The sequence below is a fragment of the Aulonocara sp. 'chitande type north' Nkhata Bay genome, linkage group LG8, assembly GCF_057382095.1.
Source record: "Aulonocara sp. 'chitande type north' Nkhata Bay isolate Kocher_YH1m ecotype deep benthic linkage group LG8, A_spYH_male_GT1.1, whole genome shotgun sequence".
NCBI classification, from domain to species: Eukaryota; Metazoa; Chordata; class Actinopteri; order Cichliformes; family Cichlidae; genus Aulonocara; species Aulonocara sp. 'chitande type north' Nkhata Bay.
The window spans coordinates 18,063,083-18,084,040 of NC_141351.1; the positions used below are offsets into that span (position 1 = coordinate 18,063,083).

Sequence of the window (20,958 nt, forward strand, 5' to 3'; positions counted from 1 at the left end):
ATTCATGGTTCCATTAACAGCAAGTTTTCCAGCTCATAAAGCAGCAAAGCAGCCCCACCCCATTACACTACCACCACCATGGTTGACAGCCTATATGTTCTTTCATGAAATGCTGCCCTTGAAACCTTCCAAAAAAGTTTAACTTTTTTCTCGACATTCGACAGAACATTTTCCCTATCGTTCTGGGGATCATCAGGATGCCAAGAATCCCTCGTCTGGCATTTGACAGATTGTGTTTATTTTGGTCAATGGTGGCTTTCTCATTGGAATTCTCCCCATGGATGCTAACACTCCCCACTCTCTTTCTTATTGCTGAATCATAAACACTGTCTTTAACTTCAAGAAAGAAATTAAGCAGCGGCAGAATCGTTTCTGACAGCACTGAATATGACATTATCCTGATGAAAACCAGTTTATGTTTTATATTAGATATAATTTTGCACCGATCTATATGCCTGATTACTCAAGAGAGAAAGAGGAGGCTCGTGCCGGTTATTTGTGCCCGGACCTTTTCTTTTCACTGGAAATATAAAACAACGGTTCAAACCCGGGAGCGCGCACTCTTAACGGTTTGGCAATTGCGCGTACCCATGTAGGCCCTCCTCTTCCGCGTGCGTCTGGGAGAGCCTCAGTTGGTGTGGTCGGCTCGCGCTGCCTTTTAAAGCAAACTGACACGACATGCCATTTCCCACTCGGCCAGAGGACGGGACACGGTGAAGAGCTTTTGTGTCTCTCATTCTAACCCCTTTTCCTGTCGTCACCCCCATTGTCCTTGTTGTTGTTTAGTTTCCTTTTCTTTAGTTTGTTCACACGGTTAGCTAGTTTCAGTCATGTATCGGTATTTCGGGGAGCTGCTGAGCCGCTCTGCGGGTAGTGCCCTGGCCTCGGGGTGCGTGGATTCCGCTCTCCCGGCGTCCTCTTCCCTGATGAGGGTCCGTCGCTATGCCGACGCAGCAAACCAGCCCGACGACCCTAACTTCTTCAGGATGGTCGAGGGCTTCTTCGACCGCGGGGCCGCTATCGTAGAGGACAAGCTGGTGGAGGATCTGAAGACTAGGGAGAGCCCAGAGCAGAAGCGGAACCGTGTGCGGGGCATCCTGCGCATCATCAAGCCCTGTAATCACGTCCTGAGCGTGTCTTTCCCCATCAAGAGGGATAACGGAGAGTGGGAGGTGGTGGAGGGCTACCGCGCCCAACACAGCCAGCACAGGACACCGTGCAAAGGGGGTAAGAACTGAGCCAAACCACCTCCACCAACCCGTTTGACAGCTAGCTTTAGCCAGCTTTTTACCACTATTTAGCAGCAATGCTAGCTTGCTTTGAAAAAGCATAAAATAAACTAAAAACACGAATTACTCCAGTAATTGAACCTTAGACGTTTTACTGCTAAATTAGCATCATGTTTCCTATGTTTGTTTATTATGTGTCACAACAACAGTGACCTTCCTCCTCACCTGTATCTGCTCTAGTTGGTTAGCTTGCAAACTAGCAGTTACCCATACTTTGTCCAGTCTTAAAAAACTTCAATTTTTAAGGTAGTTATGCATGCATACTAAGTTTGTCAGCCTGTGGTTTGATCAAGAGTTAAAGCACAGTCTCACTCTAAATGTTATGGAGAAAACAGACCTACTGGCATCAGGTGTCATACATAATTTTATGCTGACATCTCCCCATGTGCAGCACAAAACACAGGAAAACAGGACAAAGTCTACATTAAGATCCACCTAAAACTACTGCAAAAACATGGTATGCTATTGCATTTGCTCTTGAGTATATAGTTCAAGGTTCAAAACCAGAAGCCTCAATCGGCTACTGCTGCGACTCACCCTGGGTAAACTGTGAACAGAAGGTTTCAATGTACATAAGAAAAGATGAGGCATTAAAATTTAGGAGGGGGTGGCTGTGTTTCTAGGCATCCTATTTGTCAGTGTGACAGATGGGGGAGGGTGTTATAGAGAAGAGGAATTCTCTGAAGAAAGAAGACATGCATTTCATTTGCTGACCAGACAAAGGGCAAGTTTCAGTGGTGTGGAGAGACACTAGCCTGGTAATGACACTGTGAAACCTTTCCACAGCAGCTGCTTAGTCTAGTGAACACAGCCCCATCGTAGGGGAGACCTATTTCTGTTCAAGACATGGTCATTGCATGTTGCCACTGAGCCCTGTACAAAAGAATTGGTTAAAAAAAAAGGTTGGTAAACTATCTGCCTAGATGAGTCAGTGTGGCACCCACATGAAATATGTTTCACCCACCACCACCCACCCGACAAACCACTTAACGGTAATATAACCCATTTATGAATTTATAGCACTACTGCCTGTCCAGGCAGTAACCAGCACTCAGAAGCAATATAGGGACGTTCAAAATCAATAAGCTTGTCCAGCATCACGAGTATCTCCCCGATCCAAAGACAAATCAGAACAGTCTTGCATGAACTGCCCTTCACAGTAGCATTATTCCTGAAAATCTAAAGCCATGATCATGCTGGACTAATAGCTTATGGTTACAGTAACAGTAACAGGGCACAGTTCACCACAAAGGTGTACACGTGAATGTGTGTAAAGTATATTTATTCATCTATTGATCTATCTCTAGTCTTTTGTGGACAAGGCCAACTTGTATTTAATTTTGTGTAAGACAAACTTTATTCATCCATGTGAGATATCGTTAATCTCTCATTATATACTGTTGCAGTAAGGCACTTTTGCAGCCACAGAACCAACCAGATAATTAACACCTACAAATTAGCTGATTGTAGTTTGCACTACACAAGAAACCAATCTGTTTAACTATTTGCTACTTGCGACTACTTGTTTAACTACTCAAATTACACAGTTACACCCTTTGATATTTAGTAATATAGTAAATTTAAATCTTATTCATTACGTTTTGTGTAGTCGCAATAGTAGTAATAAAAATGTGTAACTGACACAAAATCAGATGTATTTATTTATTTTTTTTGGTTTTTCTTTATTTGGTGTGTTACCCAGTTTTGTAGGTATCATAAAATCGAAGAGTGGAAATAAATGGCATTTGCCTGTCGACCAAACTGTCCCATTTAAAAGAAAAAATAAATGAAAACAGCAATATCTCTTCCCAAATATAATGACATGACTAATCAAAATAAAATATACAGATCTTATTGTGAGCAGTTTTATGTAGGAACAATTTATTTCTATTCAACTACACCTTTCAGGCATATAAGAAAGTCTCCATGTACCACTGACAAGAGGTACATGGTAGTGACAGCTTATAAACGTTTAATGGCAACAGCCCCCTACAGCTGAGCTGTAACTTGGTTAGCTGCATTTTTCTTTTGGTTGGCAGATGTATACAGAAAAAGAACAGTTGATACATGAAGTTGCTCACAGCAAAAGTTGTGGAATTTGGAGTAACTGAGTTTGGGAAGTGGCATTGCTGCTGAGTTTTTAAAATGCATATTTGGCACTTTGATGACCACAAAGCAACAACCACCTAGTTTCACTTTCAAGAGAAGAAGAGTGATTTCTACACCCAGCATATCAAAAAAGGGGCCTGGGCGTCTCCCCACTTTTTAGTGGTACGCTATTAAAGGCCTACCACTGGGTTGGTTCTGGGTTTTTAACAAGGGAAACCCACCTGTCTGTTTTTTAAGTGGGGTTTAATTAACTTCAGTATAAAATACATATTTAATTTTCTAATGTCCAGAAATTATCATTTTGAGCCAGTAAAAATGAAATGAGTAGAATAAAGTACATCATTTAAACGTATTTCTTATCAGGCCCAGTTTATGATCTTATATTGGTTTAGCCGTCATATGCAGTTGTTACAGATTTGAAATAGCTTGAAGCATTGGTCCTTCATGACAGTCCCATGGATAATGGTCTGAATATGGTTTGAAGTTGTTATCTTTCAATGGCTTAATCATTGATGTAGTGTATGAAGCTTTTGCTGTATTCAGATCAAACTACAAAGTGCAAAGGCTGTCTGAGTGTGCATGTTGTGCTCATCTTCCCCCTTTTGAGAGCCACATAGATTGACAGCTGCCAGGCTGGACCACACTGCCTTTAACTGGATATGTGAATGCAAGAAGTGTTGTCTGTGTGAATGTGCATGCAAAACTGAAGAAGGCTACTGAGATTTTGTATAGTCTGCATAGTGATTACCATTGTTCTCCTTTTTTGTGCAGAAGTGTAATACATTTGTAGGTTATTTCATGTCACATGTGAACTGTGCAACACTGTGAAAAAAAATGGAGATACAGAGGACATCTGATACTGCATAAAAACTTGTAGACATTAAGTAGAACCAGTTTCATTAAAATGCACATTTAACAACACAAAACGGTGTCACAGTCCTCCGTTCCTAATCAGAGGCTTTCTCTGACAAATTTACACTTCAAACACTAAAAGACTTGTGAATTACACCTTGATAAAAATATCTGCTTACAGCTGTCCAAATTCCTTTAAATGGGTCTATTCAGTGTTCTGATTTTTGAAGGACTGAAAGTTAATAAGTGTGTCCCTTATCATTTCAAGTCTGTTAATATTTCTTGAGGAAAAATTGAAAAATAATTAGCCGAGCTTTTAACACCATGAATAGTAGTTTTCAATAGTAGTTACAGTCAACAAATAAAGTAACATGGAAATGCATTTATTAAATCAAGAAACGCCAACTCTTTATCTCCACTGTATGGGAACTAATGATGTAAACACGTGCAGTTTCTCCCCAGTTTGAGACAGAAAACAACCTGGTTTTAAAAAAAGAATTCCAATGTACAGGTTATAGTACTATTTAAATATATTTATGGCAAAGAATTTTGCAGTCTAAAAATAACATTTAAAAAAAATCTAATGTTAGATAATTGGCACTTTTGTTTGGACAAGAGAGAGCCATTAGTTTGAGTGCTGAAGGAAGTTTAACTTTGAGAGAAAACTCAAAAATCTGCCCACCCATTTTAGAGGAATGTGTTTACAGTCTGTTTTGGTACTTGTTGCTGTGGGTCTCTGTTGGTTGGGTGGGGAAAAGATGGTTGGATGGGGGATGGTTTGGTAGTCAGGCTTTTTTTTCCCCTCCTTTTTTCCTTTTTTTAATTTGATCAGTAAACATACAATTGTCCTTTGCTGGCTGTGGGAATTCAGCTGATCTTTGGATGAATGGAAAATAAGAGCAGGGGCAATGCTCTGAAACACAGAGCTTTGTTTTTAAATGTTTTTAGTACCTCCTTTTTCCATTCACTATAGTTTAATGCAGTATTGCCAGAACAGAAAAGAAAGCAGAAGCTCTAACTGCAGTAATGAAAATACTAGTATGTACGGATAAAATTCCGTAATCCAGTGAAGTCGAGGATGTTTCCTGCTTCCTAATGATTATTTGGTGGGATTTGTTATGTATGTAACAAATGCACTCTAAAGAAAATGAGAATATGATGCCTTTGGCAGAAATGTATGCATTTTCCTGACATTTTAGAACATCTGTTAAGCAAAAATGAACAAACCTGGTTAAGAGAAATCTTAAAATGCTAGTGAGTTCCCTTTTGACTCTGGCTAAAACTGCTTTGGTGGTGTTTGTCTGTGCTGGAGGGCCTCTGTGTAAGATGATTCCATAGTAGGAGGGGCTTTTACTTGTGCTGTAGTTTTCAGTATTCAGTTGAACAAGCATAGCTAGATATGCACACACAAAACATGCTGCTGTCTCCTCTTTGTGCGCTTCGTCCTTGGGTTTGTGTGTGTAAGCTAACCCTGGACCCTGCACTATTTTTGGTATTGCCATCTAACTCGTGTGCGCACACACACTGTGCCAATGAGATGGGGGTAGCGTGACATGCTATATGATCTCATGTAATGCTGCACATGTTGCTGCGGTGACGCTAGTAAACGCCAGAAAACAGGAAGGTATGACTCCAGCTGAAGGGCTGGGGTCACAATGGGGGGCTACGATTGGTTCATTTGGTCTCCACCCACCCTTTAATGTTGCCCTGACTGCCGTACACACTTGGCGATCTTTGACCCCATTCATGTGGTCTTCTGTAGTCATTATTAGTCTGGTTTTTCACAGTCCTTCTGTTATTCATTTTCTTTTGCTGTTGCTAACCTCTACAGACAGGGGAGACACTTTAAGACCAAGAATACTCTGGCTGCTTCATGATATGACAGTGGATGTTATTGGTCTGATGCTGCTGTGGTGAAAGTGCAATGTTCTGATAATGGAATATAAAAAGTGCATTATAAATACCTTCACCAACTTGTTGTTATCGTGTTGTTTCATGGAGGTCATGTTAAAAAAAAAAAAAAGTAAAATAAAATACCAGTGAGCAATATGACTTCATGCCCACCGAGGCTGTGGTTTTAGACGGGGAATGGATGCCCTATAAAGTGAAATAAAATGGGTATCGCGTTGAGATTAGTTGCCCATACTGTCCATGTCCACTCATTATCACTTCATGCTTGAGATGTGATCCAGTCCACTTCTAATTTTGTGAAGTCTCTTAATTAAAGATGGTTATAAAAGCTGGCAATATAACTAATGGAAAATGGTAACCCCTAAATTCACTTGTCATTTTAATGTAGCTCATAATCTTACTTGTTAGCTGTTTTACAGTCTTCACATATGGCAACAGCTTGATAAGAAATATATTTTATTGCAGCAAAGTAATTTCATCCCTGCCTTTAATAGCCTACCACTGAAGCTTCAAAACAGCAAGTCATGCCATGCAATGGCAAATTCAATCTTAACTAATGTATTAATTATGTGTTGGGACTTTTTGTTTGTTTTGTTTGTTTGGTTTTTTTTTTGGTGCTTTACTGGGAAGATGGCATGATCTCCCTTTCTTTGGGGAAAAAAAGGTCCAATGTATCCTCTGCTAAAGAAAATAATCAAGGAAATGCTGAAGTGCCTTCCATTAGTATTTAGAGAATTCAGAGAATTTATTATTATGGCTGGGAGACAGATACTTGAAGGGCAGTTCAGTGAAAAACCTTTGTAAGGAAAGGTGATTGTTTGACTGAAGTCAAGGACTTATCCAGGTTACAGACTGAATATACAATCTTCTATCAATATATAACACACTTGAACTGATTAATGAGCTAATAAAAACATGGAAAATATGGGGGAAGGTTACATTTTGTGCATGGAAAACCATTGAGATCTTTATTTTCAGCTTTTCTTTACAGGCCCTGTTACAAATTGTTCCCTCTGTGTGTGTTTCCCTCAGGTATCCGCTACAGTACAGATGTGTCTGTGGACGAAGTGAAAGCCCTGGCCTCTCTGATGACCTACAAATGTGCTGTTGTTGGTAAGCATTAAAGTCTTGGCCTTCCACAAAGTCTACAGAAGGTCATCCCTGAACTCTGTACACATATTAATACTGTACAGGAGGTTGGTACTTATGTGGAAATGCCAAAAAATAGTTTTCTTTTTTTCCTGCTTCTATCTTGTATGTCTTCATGTGTATTTGTAAAGTAATGTATGCATTTTCTTGTGGTTATAAAGCTGTATTATTATCTTCCAGATGTGCCATTTGGGGGAGCCAAAGCTGGAGTCAAGATCAATACTAAGAATTACTCTGTAAGTCTTCTGATTGCAAGCCTATTCTCACATAATTAATAAAACCCTCGTAACAACAACAATATAAGAGATCAATCACTCAATAAACTTGAGGTGGTAAAGGAGACAAGCCTTTTTCTTTTTTCTTTTTTTGTTGTTGTCTTTGATTGCTTAATTATAGGGCACTGTCATTTATTTAAAGGTCATCAACTGTTCATCTAAGCTTATAGTCAACTGAAGAGAAAACCCTGACAAAGCCTCACAGATGCCTTGCGCATCTTTCTTAACATCTGATAGGAATTTGTTTATATGAACTGTTTAGTTTTCTGGAAGTAATGTAACCACACTTTGTTGCAGGACAATGAGCTGGAGAAGATTACCAGGAGATTCACGATTGAGCTGGCCAAGAAGGGCTTCATTGGTGAGTTTCTAGTGTGTGGTTGGTTGTTTTAACTGTTTAATGGGCTTTAGAAGTGAGAGGTAAATACTTGCACTCATGAAGGTAAACATTTCCAGTCTTCTAATGGTGTTTATTCAGGTTGGGGTCCTTCAGAGTGTGTCTGTGTCAAGTAAAAGGGCAGACAACTAATAATGGTTAAGGAAACTTGGTTCTGATATTTATAAAGGTGGAGAAGCCAAAAAATCATAAAAAAATTAGCTAATGCATATTTACAGTATATAGTCAGGACAAGATGCAGGTGCACTGATATTTTTCTTAAGTTAAAGTACATAGGGATAACCTACAGAGTAAAAGTTGGCATTTTAAAAATTGAAACTTGGGTGCTAAAGTATCAAAAGTCACAAAAGTAAAACTAATATATTTCGAAATCCGTCTTATTGATTTTTTTTTTCTTCTAGATTTATACTTTAAATACTAAGCTTGGCAGTAGGTGGCAAAGTTGAGGCTAATTTTTGGGCTCATAAACTTCACATACTGCTGGGTATATTGCCAGGTATACTTTAATAGTAAATCATAACTTTGGTTATGTATTATTAATCAGAATCTGCAAAGTAACTAATTTAGTTTGGAAGTACAAATTGACATAAAATGTTCTGCTTAATTACAGTATATGGGGAAAGAATACTGGGTTAGTTGCTTGAGGGTACATAATTGTTCTTGTTTGGCACAGGTCGTTCCAGTTTAGCTGATGGACAACTTTTTGACAAAATCAGCCTTTTAAGATCACATTAAAGAACCTAAGATTATTATTATTTTTTTTTAAAAAAGATCAAAACAAGGGAACAAGTATGCATATTTGTCACTACTTGGTCATTTGGCAGAATAATTTATTTTTTAACTCAACCTCACAGAGAATAAAATGGTAATTTCATTTACTTTCTCCAGGAAGCTGGCATAGATGTGTTTAGTATGTTGAGCAAAGTCACAGAAAACTTGTTCACTGGTTCCATGGGTTAATGGGCCCTTATACCACCTGTTTATTCACCCTTACCTGGATGCATTTAAAATGTTCATAATGTGTTTACTTTACTACTGAGGGATATGACGCTGTCTGTAGTCAACAATAGTTGCTGCTTGTGGAGCGGGAGGTAAAAAGGTACCCACCATCTGCCTACAGCACTTGTCTGTCTATCTGTCAGTGGACAGATTCAGTTACTTTCTGTCTGCATGCTTGCTGCTGTTTTCACATCTTGAGGCCCTTTGAGGCACATGGTTATGTCACACAAGGACGTGAAGCCTGGTGCTCAGAGTTTGTGATATTATACTCTTTTTCTTTTTTCTTTTTTAAACTCTCTTCCCCTCTCTCTCTCTCCCTTTCCTTTCCTTCCCATCTTTGCTCAACAGGACCTGGCATCGATGTCCCTGCTCCTGACATGAGCACAGGCGAGAGGGAAATGTCCTGGATTGCCGACACGTATGCGAACACTATTGCACATACTGTAAGTTCTCAGACTTAATGGATATATTATTTTGTAGACGGCATAGCCAGTCTGTCTGACTTGGCTGCAGTTTTGGCACAAATTTTAAAATGGGCTAAGTTAAAAAAACAAGGAGTGAGTCATACATAAACCATGAACAGTGGTTTCCTGCCTCGCCCTTTCCAGCTGACCACAGAAGCATTCCTCATGTCTTAAAAGGGTCTTTTCAGACTGAGGCCTCTGTTCGTGTTATCAGCTAATCATTGTGCTATCTCAGTCTGTCAAACAAGGCTTATTTGATTAAACATGGAAAATGTTTACCCATGTTTATTGTTTCACATGCAATCATGTGTTGTTTACAACTGGTTTGATCTAAAAACTATAATTGTCAGAGAACTCTGTTGACTGATATTTTACTTATTAGCAGCAAGAAAAGACCATAATATTACTCATATCTTTTACCCTCTCTCTGCTTACAACACCTTATTGTTTCAAAGTTAAAAAATATAATCCCTTTCAAATTATTAACAGTGTTGATTGCATAATCCTGAGGGCTGTACTGCCAAGGAGGTTCAACACAGTCAGGCTCTCTGCGCATTAGCTGGATCGAAAATCCCCCCACAGATGACAGACAAGTTAATAACTGCTGTTATTAGTTAATGACATAAGCTGGGCTTCTCACTTTTGTGCATGCTCACATGAAAAGGAGCATTTCACGCATTATATGCCTTTTCATGAATGCCACTTATTACAAGTAAGTAGAACGAACTTTGATAATTGAGAAGGCATTCTTGGTGATGGCCTGATCGATTTTTCTAATCTGTGTCAAGAATAGCTAAAATATTTCAGCTGTGGAAGAGAGACTTGGCAGCAGTGAGATACAACTCGCACATATACAATGTATTCCTCCAACAATTATTGCACTGGAAAAATTGTTTTAAATAAAAGAATTCGAAAAAAAACATGGTGCTTTCAGTCGAAAGTTTGAGCACAGCCTGCTGCAGACCAGGTTATGTGCTGCACATGAGTCACCATAGGGATTTGCCAAGTTAAAAAAAACAAACAAAACACTTTTATGACACAGAAAACCGACATTTCTTGCTATCCCATTAATCTTGCTTAATAGTACACATCTCAGTCTATTTTTTTTTTTTTAAATAAGATTTATTTTCATTTTTAAATCGACAAACAAACAAAGCAAACAAATAAACAAAAAGCTCACAACTGTGGCACACAGCAAGCATCTACAACTAACCACAACATGGCAGGCCATTTTGACCACAGGAACACTCCTAGGTGCACACTCTTGTATCCATGCCTTTCAAGGACAACCTCAGACATCCAAAAAGCAAACACAAAAGTAATATCTCAGTCTATTCTTGACATTTATTTTTTCCTATTAATACTTGGTTGGTAAGAGACAAGCAACATTGATGAACACAGTGGTGTTCCAGAAACACTGAGACCTTAAGGATTTAAACCATGTAACAGACATATTTCTACTTTAAATTATTGTTGTTGTTGTTCTTGTTATTATTAAACTCTTAAAACAGTTTGTGTCATTGAGATCAGGATCTGAGAGAAGTGCAAAAAACATGAAACAATATAGCCAGGTACATAATACAGATGCACGCTATGCATGTTCATAAATTAAGAAAGGATGTGCAAGAATGAATGCTGATAATTAAATGTAATCAGTGTTTAGTTTATAAACAAATAGATCCAGTTCACACTGGGAGATTCCCTACAAAGGTTGTAATGCCAGCGTTATCAAATTGGCCTGCTGGTTGTGTTGTAGTCATTTTTTTTGGCTCACATTCATGAGATGGGTGCTATGTTCCAGTTAAGGTCAATATCCAGCAGTCACCACTTCTGGCTCATTCATGTGTGAATATCAATGATTTAAAAACTGTGTTGGTCCTGTTCCACTCTTCTCTCTGGTCGCCTCACACAGTCATGTGACCTCTGCTCCAGATACCCCCATGGAGTAGGTCACAAATTCCTACTCTGGGTATCTGAGGGAAGAGGAGCTTGGGTAGTACGTGTAGTACGTGTCATGGTACCTGGGCCACACATGACATTTTATGACATGGTCACTGGAGACTGGCTCTGGCTTGGCAAAACATTTGGCCTACTGGATGGCTTTGTCTGAACTTTGCAGTGAAAAAATTACTCATGCATGGTTGCTCATTTTTGGTGGTGCCAGCTTTAAAGAGTTTGTCTAAATTTGTGGAATTATATAGTTGAATCTAGGCAAGTGTTTTGAATCATAAACATTTAAAATATTGTTAGTTTTTTTTTTTTTTTTAAATACTACAAGGTGTTTTTGGTTAAGCATAAATTATTGCAAATTCTTGTAATGGTCTAGCCTACCTACTGATTAAATAAGGTTGTATGTGGCACATACCAGATACCTGATTCATTAAAAAAATCTTGGTTTCTTTGGTTTACATTATTCGTTATAATGCTGGAAGTTTTTGTGTTTGTCGGTTTCTCGTCCAACACTGCCCAACTGAGGTTTCAATAATCTGTGTGCAAAGATGCTGTGTATATAGTAGTGTTTTAAGCTGTGGTCTGATTTCTTTTTTCTTTTTTTTCTCCTTACAGGACATCAACGCACATGCATGTGTGACAGGAAAACCTATCAGTCAAGGAGGAATCCACGGGCGTATCTCAGCCACTGGTCGTGGAGTTTTCCATGGCATTGAGAACTTCATTAATGAGGCTTCTTACATGAGCATGCTGGGCCTCACTCCTGGCTTCCAGGACAAGACCTTTGTTATCCAGGTACACAGATGCATGTACACTTTGATAAGAGAAACAAAGAAGAATGACTTCAGTGATGCAGACTCTTGTGCGGCTGTTTTCTCCCTGATAGTCACAGGACTTAAGTTTTCATTTGAAGTCGTGATGAGGGGTTTTAAAGCTGTGCCTCAATCAGAGCCATGCCATCTGTTTTTGCCTGATCTCCTCATACCGCACAGGCAGCAGCGAGCTCAAGTTTTCCCTTCTTTGTTTATGGAAAAGGATGATTCATCGAGAGTAACCAGTTAAAGAAACTGGGCTGCTCTGCTGCTCAAGTTCCAGCTGGTTTTGTGAAAAACAGTTTGAGTTTAAACTAATATGTTTTAGAATCAGGCATGAAAACTCATCAATGAAATGCAGTATTGGAATCATTTGCAGTGTTGATTAAAAGGAACTTGTCTTTTCTTTAAAGCTGTGCTGATTTTAACTGTAACCATGTGAAAGCAGAAGTGTGCCTGCAGAGATAAAAAGTCAAAGAGCAGCATTTTGCTTAGCAGTTTCATTTCCAGTAGTCACATGGCAGCTCCTCACGTGTCACTGACGCAAACTAAGCAGGAAAGCCCTCGGCAGTGGTGTCTGCTGTTTTCTTGGAATACTTTCTGTAATTTCCCCTCTTCATGACAGCAGTGCAGTCTGATACTCTCGATCAATAGCTCTGTGTGTTTACATCCATTTCATTTAGTTAACCATCTCCGTGAAGTTAGCTGCAAGACTTGCAGATTTCAGATTTTTTATTTTATTTTTTTAAAGGATCTTCTTGTATTTGCTTGAGATTATGTTTGAAGTTTAATGTCCTGGCTTCACTGAGATTTGTAAAGTGGCAGATAGTTCAGATTCAGTGACTGTAAAGAAACAAAGATTTTGAAGGCTGATGATTACTGCTGAGTGGGTTTAAAGTGAGGGATGATAGGGTGAGGAGGTGAAGAAGCTGTGACGACAGCTGATTCATGATGTGGATGTTCAAAAAGCTAATCCGTGTCTGTGTTTGGGGATTACTCTGTGCTGCGCTGAGATTACATTTTTCTTAGAGATTTATTAGTGAGAAAGGACAGAGCAGATCTTTAATGTGGTATTAAGATGAAAGCAGGGGTATATATTTACTCGCTTTTTCTTTCTTTTTTTTCTTCTTTTTTTCTTTTTTAAATCATTTGTAAAGTTGTCTCTGTTCTTGTCTTTATCCAACAGCTCTGTTAGTGGCCAAAAGGCGATATCAGCAACGATATTAGCGATATTAACTTTATTGTTGCTTTAAAACTATGAGACTCTTGCTTTGGGGTTTATCTATAACTTATATACACAATGTCATCTTCTTTCTACATCCCAATTTCTGGAGTTGGATATACAGAATCTTGGTTATTAGTGTTTAATTATCTTTCTTTTCCTTGCTGCATCTGGTTTTAGTAATATATATTCACATGTTTGTTCTGTTTTGTAGTGTGTGCAGATGAATGCATAGAGAAATTTCAAATCTCATATATACTGTACTGCTGTCACCCATTTATAGTCAAATGAAATAATGATTTGATGATTTTTTTTTTTCTTCTTAACCTCATCTGGCCACATGGTGGCAGCAGAGTATGTAGCTTATAAAAATGAACATCATTTTGTTTGTTGATTGGGAAGGGGAATAATTATTTGTAACTATGTGCTGTGACTTTCACAGGGCTTTGGTAATGTGGGTCTCCACTCAATGAGGTACCTGCACAGGTTTGGGGCCAAGTGTGTGGGCATTGGAGAGATTGATGGAGCCATCTACAACCCAGATGGTATCGACCCCAAACAGCTGGAGGATTATAAACTGGTATCAGCACTGCTGTCTTCCCCTCATTTCTGTCGTTTCTTAATTAATTAATTAATTAATTTTATTTTTTAAATTGTACTTATTCATTCTCCACTGAAACATCCATCTCTACAGCAACATGGCACCATCGTGGGTTTCCCAGGAGCCAAACCCTATGAGGGGAACATTTTGGAAGCGGACTGCCACATCCTGATTCCTGCAGCTGGAGAAAAGCAGCTCACACGTAACAATGCTCCGAAGATCAAGGCCAAGGTAAACTCTTTGTCTGATTACAAAAGCTGCTGTAATTTAAACTGTCAGTTTGATTAAAATTATTAAGGTTGAGCAGTTCAGGTAGTGGTTAAGTATATTTGTTTATTTTTGTCAGATCATTGCTGAGGGTGCCAATGGTCCCACCACCCCAGGTGCTGATAAAATCTTCCTGGAAAACAACGTCATGGTTATTCCTGTAAGCACACACACCACCAAACACACAGGGAAATACAAGCTAGTTTTATGGTTTGTTTAAAGTGAATTATTTTTTGTGTGTTTTGATTCCCTGAATGACAATACATGTGCACACATTGCACATTCATACACATTCAGACTTAATTAAGCTGAACTGTAGAACAGATTTAAGCATGACAGGTTAAACAAGGTTTTGTTCACAGAATAAAAGCATCGATTTCATTTTATTTTCATGCTGATCTTTTCATTTCATTTATTTATTTTTTTAACAGTAACACGAAATAAACAGTCTAAAAGCAAAAATAAACAGGAAAAACAATCTGCTCTGCTCATTCAGCAGTTTACATCCTCAAAAAAATTTTTCCAGAAAAAAGGGGCAAAGCACAGCAAATGAAATCTTCAAATTTATACAAAAAGCTAGATCTAGATTAGTATAGCATATTATTTTATTATTTAAACATATTCTTGTAATTATGTTTTTGTCTAAGATTTGAATTGGTTAGGACTTGGTTAATAAGACACGAAGTCCCATCCTTCTGAGCTCAGATCACAAGAAACAAACTACTATCCATCAAATACGGTTAATCAAAGCACACTCGTACGTTTCGATAAAACACATTCATTTGCTGAGGGTTAAACTCTTTGTAAATTAAAATATTTTCCTCATGTTCAAATAGACTGGGACTGAAAACATGCATTTGTAAATATAAATTCTAACTAGAAATATGATGGAATGTATTACTAAGTGTTGTTTCTAGTTCTTGCTTTAAAATACAATTTCGATATGTGCTTGTTAAATAATTTCTCCTTTAACATATATAATCAGATTTTTAAAAGTCATATTTTCCACACAGAGGACCTTTTCATCTGTGCACTTATCCATACAGAGAAGTGAAGACTGTTTCTACTTGCAGGACATGTACTTGAATGCTGGCGGTGTGACGGTATCTTATTTCGAGTGGCTCAAGAATCTCAACCATGTCAGCTATGGAAGACTAACCTTCAAATATGAGAGGGACTCAAACTACCACCTCCTCAGTGAGTACAAACCTGCAGTTCATGCTTTTGTCTGGACGCAGATTGTATTTATATTGTCTGACAGCTTTTATTCGTTAGAGACATGCTGCAAATCGGTATGAAAAATAATGATAAAACACAAACAAACGCAATAAATCACTCGTACAAGTTCTTTGTGTGTGTGCGTACGTGTGACCCAAAACATTTTATTCAGATCAGAATTAGATCTCTATAGTTTTTATTCCTCTCTGGAGTAGTAAATAGGTTTTATAGACTGAAAAATTTCTTCAAATGCTTTACAATCATCCTGTGTACCCTTTTTTAAAAAAATAATAATTTTTTTTTAAATCTTGAATCAAAATCTTTCCGCTAGGAAATACAAACACAACACCTTTACATCGTGGTTAAGATGTAGTTTGTCCTCGATTTGATTTCTTGTGGTTCCAGGGTAGGCTGCTTTCCCCCAACAGTAACAACTTACAACATTCTGAGTAACAACGTTCTGACGGCTCTCATAGATAAGCTTCTTTAAAACAAGCAGTATCTTTTGCTGCTGTTGGGCAACAAAAAAAAAAAAGAACAAAAGAAACAGAAAATGAGTGAAACCGTGTAGCCAGCAAGAATTTAGAGAAGAAATGCTTAAATTTCTTACCTTTTTTAAAATCAACTGACTCTGTGGTCACCTATCTTCTGGTGTCGCTCTTTTGCTTTCTTCATGTACTTTCTGATTGGCACTCTCATACAGCCAATTATATGATACGCTCAATGAATCAGACATGTTATCACTGCTATTTGTAGTATTTGTGATTAATTTGTATTTTTGTTTTACTGTTTTCTCCTTTAGTGTCTGTTCAGGAAAGTTTAGAGAGGAAGTTTGGCAAGCAGGGAGGACCCATTCCCATCGTACCTACTGCTGACTTCCAGGCCAGAGTTGCTGTAAGTAACAGCTGCTGTCATACACATGCATTTCTTGTTTAAATGTTGTAAAAGTACCACACGTACCAGTGTGATGAATTTCCTTCCATATGAAACTGATTCTAATCAATAAATGCGATCAGGCCAGCTAATGTTTATTCTTTGTCAACTGATTAATAATCCAAGAACTATTTTACTATTGTGTCCCGCTCAGCCTGATGTGGGGTTAACACATAATCGTCCTTTACAGGGTGCCTCAGAGAAGGACATTGTTCACTCTGGATTGGCCTACACTATGGAGAGATCTGCTCGGGTAAGTGATCATGCAGGAAAGGTCAGAGGTGTGGTTCTCAAACATTTTTTATTTCTTCTTATCACTGTAATTGCACCTTGAAAAACTGGTTCAGGTAGACAAAATATCAGGCACAATGCTTCCACTTGTAAGCAGGCGCATCCTGTTAGGTGTCATTAAGTCCTGTTTAACAACACACACAACATAATTATGGTTTGCTTGTTTTATGGTCAATTGGACATCAGTGCTTAAACCACAGCTCTCACATTTCCTGCTTTCTGAAATGGAGCTCCAGGATGGGGTGGTGGTGCAGCAGTTTGTGTGTCGATTCACAGAAGAAATGTTGGGGGTTCAAACGAGGAGCTTTCTGTCTGTGTGGATGTTTTGTTCTCGTTGTGGTTCTGAGTTTTCTCCTTATTTTTTTTAAATGGGCTGTGGGTATGTGAGACGGAAAGCATGCACTAAACAAAGTGATGGAGAGGCAGGTGTAAATGTGGTTATGGTGCTCCAGTCCATGTTTCATAACCAGTGAGATGACACTTTTATTTATTTTACAGTCATCTCAGAGAACTTTATACTGTGAGGTAACAATATTAGGAAGGAAAGTGCTGACGTTCAGATGATCCTCCAGGAACAAAATTTTATAACAGTATGTGCTAAACGTTGATTTGATATTCGTTCTGTTTTATTAGACTTTGATGGGATAAAGTCTAAACTCATTTTCTTTGTAGTCCTTTCTATGAAGGTACTAGTTTGAACACTGTATAAACTCTTTTCTATATTTCCTTCAACTTACTCTAGCCTGTTCTGACTCCTGCAGTGACAGAATCTTAAGGAACTATTACATGCAGTCTATCGACCTGGTCTCTGTTATTAGTTCAACTTTTTCAACTGTTACTGTCAAGGCTAAACTGTTGGAACTGCTGTTACCCATCTAGTATAAACTCACTGAAAAGACTTTGAACACTCCTTTGCTGGATGTGTAAACACAGTAGATTTAGTTTTTCTCAACCAAATATATGCCAGCCAGTTCCTGATTTGATTTGATTGATTTGATTTTGATTTTATTGATTAGCATTCAAATTCAAATCTCAGTGAAAACAGTGAAAAAAAAACCAGTGAAAACAGAACAAAAATCTACCATAAAGAAAGAAAGCATGAGACAAGGCTAATCAAAAGGTATTGGCTGTTTTTGAAAAAGCAAACAAAACATAAAAACAGAACAGCAGCTTGCTATGATGTGGACATCTGATAAATGTTAACCTTTGAGATAAATCTAACCCGGTTTCAACCCTGATGTGGACCCATTTAGACCCCTAAACAAGAGATGCAGTCTCTTGATGGAGGAGATGGGAAGGGACTGAGAAAAGAAGAGGATAGTTAAAGTTTTTATATTGTCCTGAAAGACGTCCTTTTACTTTTCACTATTTAAACGTTAAATGTCTGACTGACCAGGTTAAACCAGGAAACTGCATCCATTGAAATGTTGAACTTGGTGGTGTAGCATGTAAAACCTGTGTCATCATCTTCTTTTGTAGCAAATCATGCGAACAGCGAGCAAGTACAACCTCGGTCTGGACCTGCGGACGGCTGCCTATGTGAACGCCATCGAGAAGGTCTTCAAGGTGTACAACGAGGCTGGGCTCACCTTCACATAAATGGCTGACCAATGGTCCACACTAGTCTCCCTTCCTCCACCCTTCTGCTGTTGAATCCCCTCTCCTGCCTTTCTCCACCTCTAAAACAGCCTTCAGAACATATCACTGTTTACCGCTGCTCCTTGGCTCCTTTCACACACACATGTAGCGACACAGTGGCTTGCCTCGTAGTTATTTCATGATCTTTGTGCTGCCATTATATCTCTGCAACTCTTTTTAAATATTGTCCTGTTCTTGTTTTTTGCCTGAGGTTACAGACAGAGAATCCCCCAGCCGTCATACAAGTGTTTATAATTCAGCTGTATGGCAGCCATGTTCTTAGCTCTGTGTTTGTGATCGCTGAATGCATGTGTGACCCTCCTGTTGCAGTTGTTTCAGTTGATAGCACTACAGATGCCTTATTTTTAGGAGGAGGTCTGCTCTAAAAGGGACACGGCCACTTCAATCTAATGTTAACTCAAACAGATTTAGATTTAACTTCATGTGAATAAGAGAAAAAAGTAATTTTATTACCCTTGAGTATGTCTTGTCACTCTTAAGGTGTAAAAAGTTAGTGATGGTTTTGCCAAGTTTTAGAATTCACAACAGAGATTCAGTGTTCTTCATAGTTGTGTTTTCATGTTCCCGTTCCCCTTTATTTTCCTCCCTTTCCTGTTTTTTCATCGTAAATGCAGCTTCTTCCCGACTCTTCCACTGGCCAAGAGAGAAGAGCAGGGATGGGCCGAGGTGTCACTGTGATCGGCCAATCCCTGCCTGAGTATTCTTCAGTTTAACCGTCCAGTTTCAGTACTGCAGCATTTTTGGAGGAAATTTTTATTTTTACTGTACTCATTTTTTTTTTTTTTTTTTTTTTTTGGAAATCATAAAAATGTTCAGATACAGAAATGTGTTATCAGTGTTTATTTTCTGGTGAGCTCATCCTGTAACATCTGGTGTTTTTCCTGCAACTTTATAAAAGTTGTTAATAAGACCTGAAGGAGGTATCAGCAGTATTACTGGGAAAAAAACAGGCTTGAGGAAAGTTATTTAAAAATTTCCTATTAAATTATTTTTTCTTTGGAATTGTTTTTAAAGAGTTGGTAAGTAGACTAATACTTATATAGCACTTTCTATGTTTGAACGCTCATGGTGCTTTATAGTACAAGCCTTATTCACAAACAGTCGAGTTTTTTAAAATCGTTTTTAATAATTCATAGACATTCCATCGGATCTGTTGGGAGGAACTAAGCCTTCAGTATCTTGGCCAGGGATTGAACCACCAACCTCTCAGTTACATGACAACTTGCTCCACAGCCACCCTGTTGGGTTAATAATAATTAAATGAATGGTAACTTTTGACTACACTACCAGTCAAAAGTTTGGACCTTCTCATCTAATGTCTTTTTATTTATTACTACTTTCTACATTGTGGATTCATACTGAAGCCATCAAATATATGAAGCACGATGTATGGAATTATGTAGCAAACCCACTTTGAGATCCCTCAAAGTCGCCATTTGGCCTTCTCTCAGTGTGCTTCGTGTAGTCTCCTGAAATGGTTTTCACTTCACAGATGTGCCTTGTCAGGGTTCAGTTGTGGAATTTCTTGCCTTCTTAATGGGATTGGGACCATTAGTTGTGTTGTGTAGAAGTCAGGTTGGTACACAGCTGATAACTTAAAATTCATATGACAAGAACCAGAGTCCATTATTACTTTAAAAACTGAAGGTCAGTTAGTCTGGAAAATTTCAAAAACTTTGAACTGTGGGAATTGCCTTTTATGGTCAAATAACTGCTAAGAAACCATTACTAAAGACAAGTAAAAAGCAGGTGAGACCAAGAAACACAATGAATGGACATTAGATCAGTGGAAATCTTTGGTCTGATAAGTCCAAATTTGAGGTCTTTGGTTCCACCTGCTGTGTCTTTGTGCAATGCAGAAATGATGAACAAATGGTCTCTACATGCCTAGTTCACACTGTGAAGCATGGAGGAGGAGGTGTTATGGTGTGTTGGAAGACACACTGAACAAGCATGGCTACCACAGCATCTTGCAGCAACATGCCATTCAGTTTGCATTTAGTTGGACCATCATTTATTTTTCAACAGGACAATGACCCCAAACACACCTGCAGGCTGTGCAAGGGCTATTTGACCAAGAAGGAAAGTGATGGAGTGCTGCGCCAGATAGCCTGGCCTCCACAATCACCTAACCTAAACCCAGTCTAGATGGTTTGGGATGAGATGGGAAAACAAGGTGAAGGCAAAAGGACCAACAAGTGCTCTGCATCTCTGGGAACTCCATCAAGACTGTTGGAAAACCATTTCAGGTGAATACCTCATTAAATTCATCGAGAGAATTCCACGAGTGTGCAAAACAAGGGTGGCAATTTCGAACAATCTAAAATATAAAACATGTTTTGAATTATTTCACACTTTTTATGTTTACTACATAATTCAGTGTGTTCACTCGTATTTTGATGCTTTCAGTGAGAATAAACAATGTAAATAGTCGTGAAAATAAAGAAAAACCATTAGATAATATGTGTGATGATGTTTCTGAAGACTCAGTGTCACGGGAGCCTGGAGGCTAATGTAAGAAGTCAAGTCAAGTCAAGTTTATTTATAGAGCACATTTAAA

The 20,958-nt window shown here is 38.4% G+C and overlaps 1 protein-coding gene across 1 annotated transcript; it reads left to right on the forward strand.

Moving 5' to 3' along the window:
- Positions 1-610: 610 nt before the first annotated feature.
- Positions 611-19,314, forward strand: glud1b (glutamate dehydrogenase 1b). The gene is made up of 13 exons (XM_086304017.1): positions 611-1,227; positions 7,194-7,274; positions 7,491-7,546; positions 7,883-7,946; positions 9,330-9,424; positions 12,011-12,190; positions 13,872-14,009; positions 14,124-14,261; positions 14,377-14,457; positions 15,371-15,494; positions 16,318-16,409; positions 16,639-16,701; positions 18,219-19,314. Exons 1-13 carry the CDS (start codon positions 831-833, stop codon positions 18,336-18,338), a joined length of 1,629 nt encoding a protein of 542 aa, XP_086160143.1. The 5' UTR covers positions 611-830; the 3' UTR covers positions 18,339-19,314.
- Positions 19,315-20,958: the final 1,644 nt, after the last annotated feature.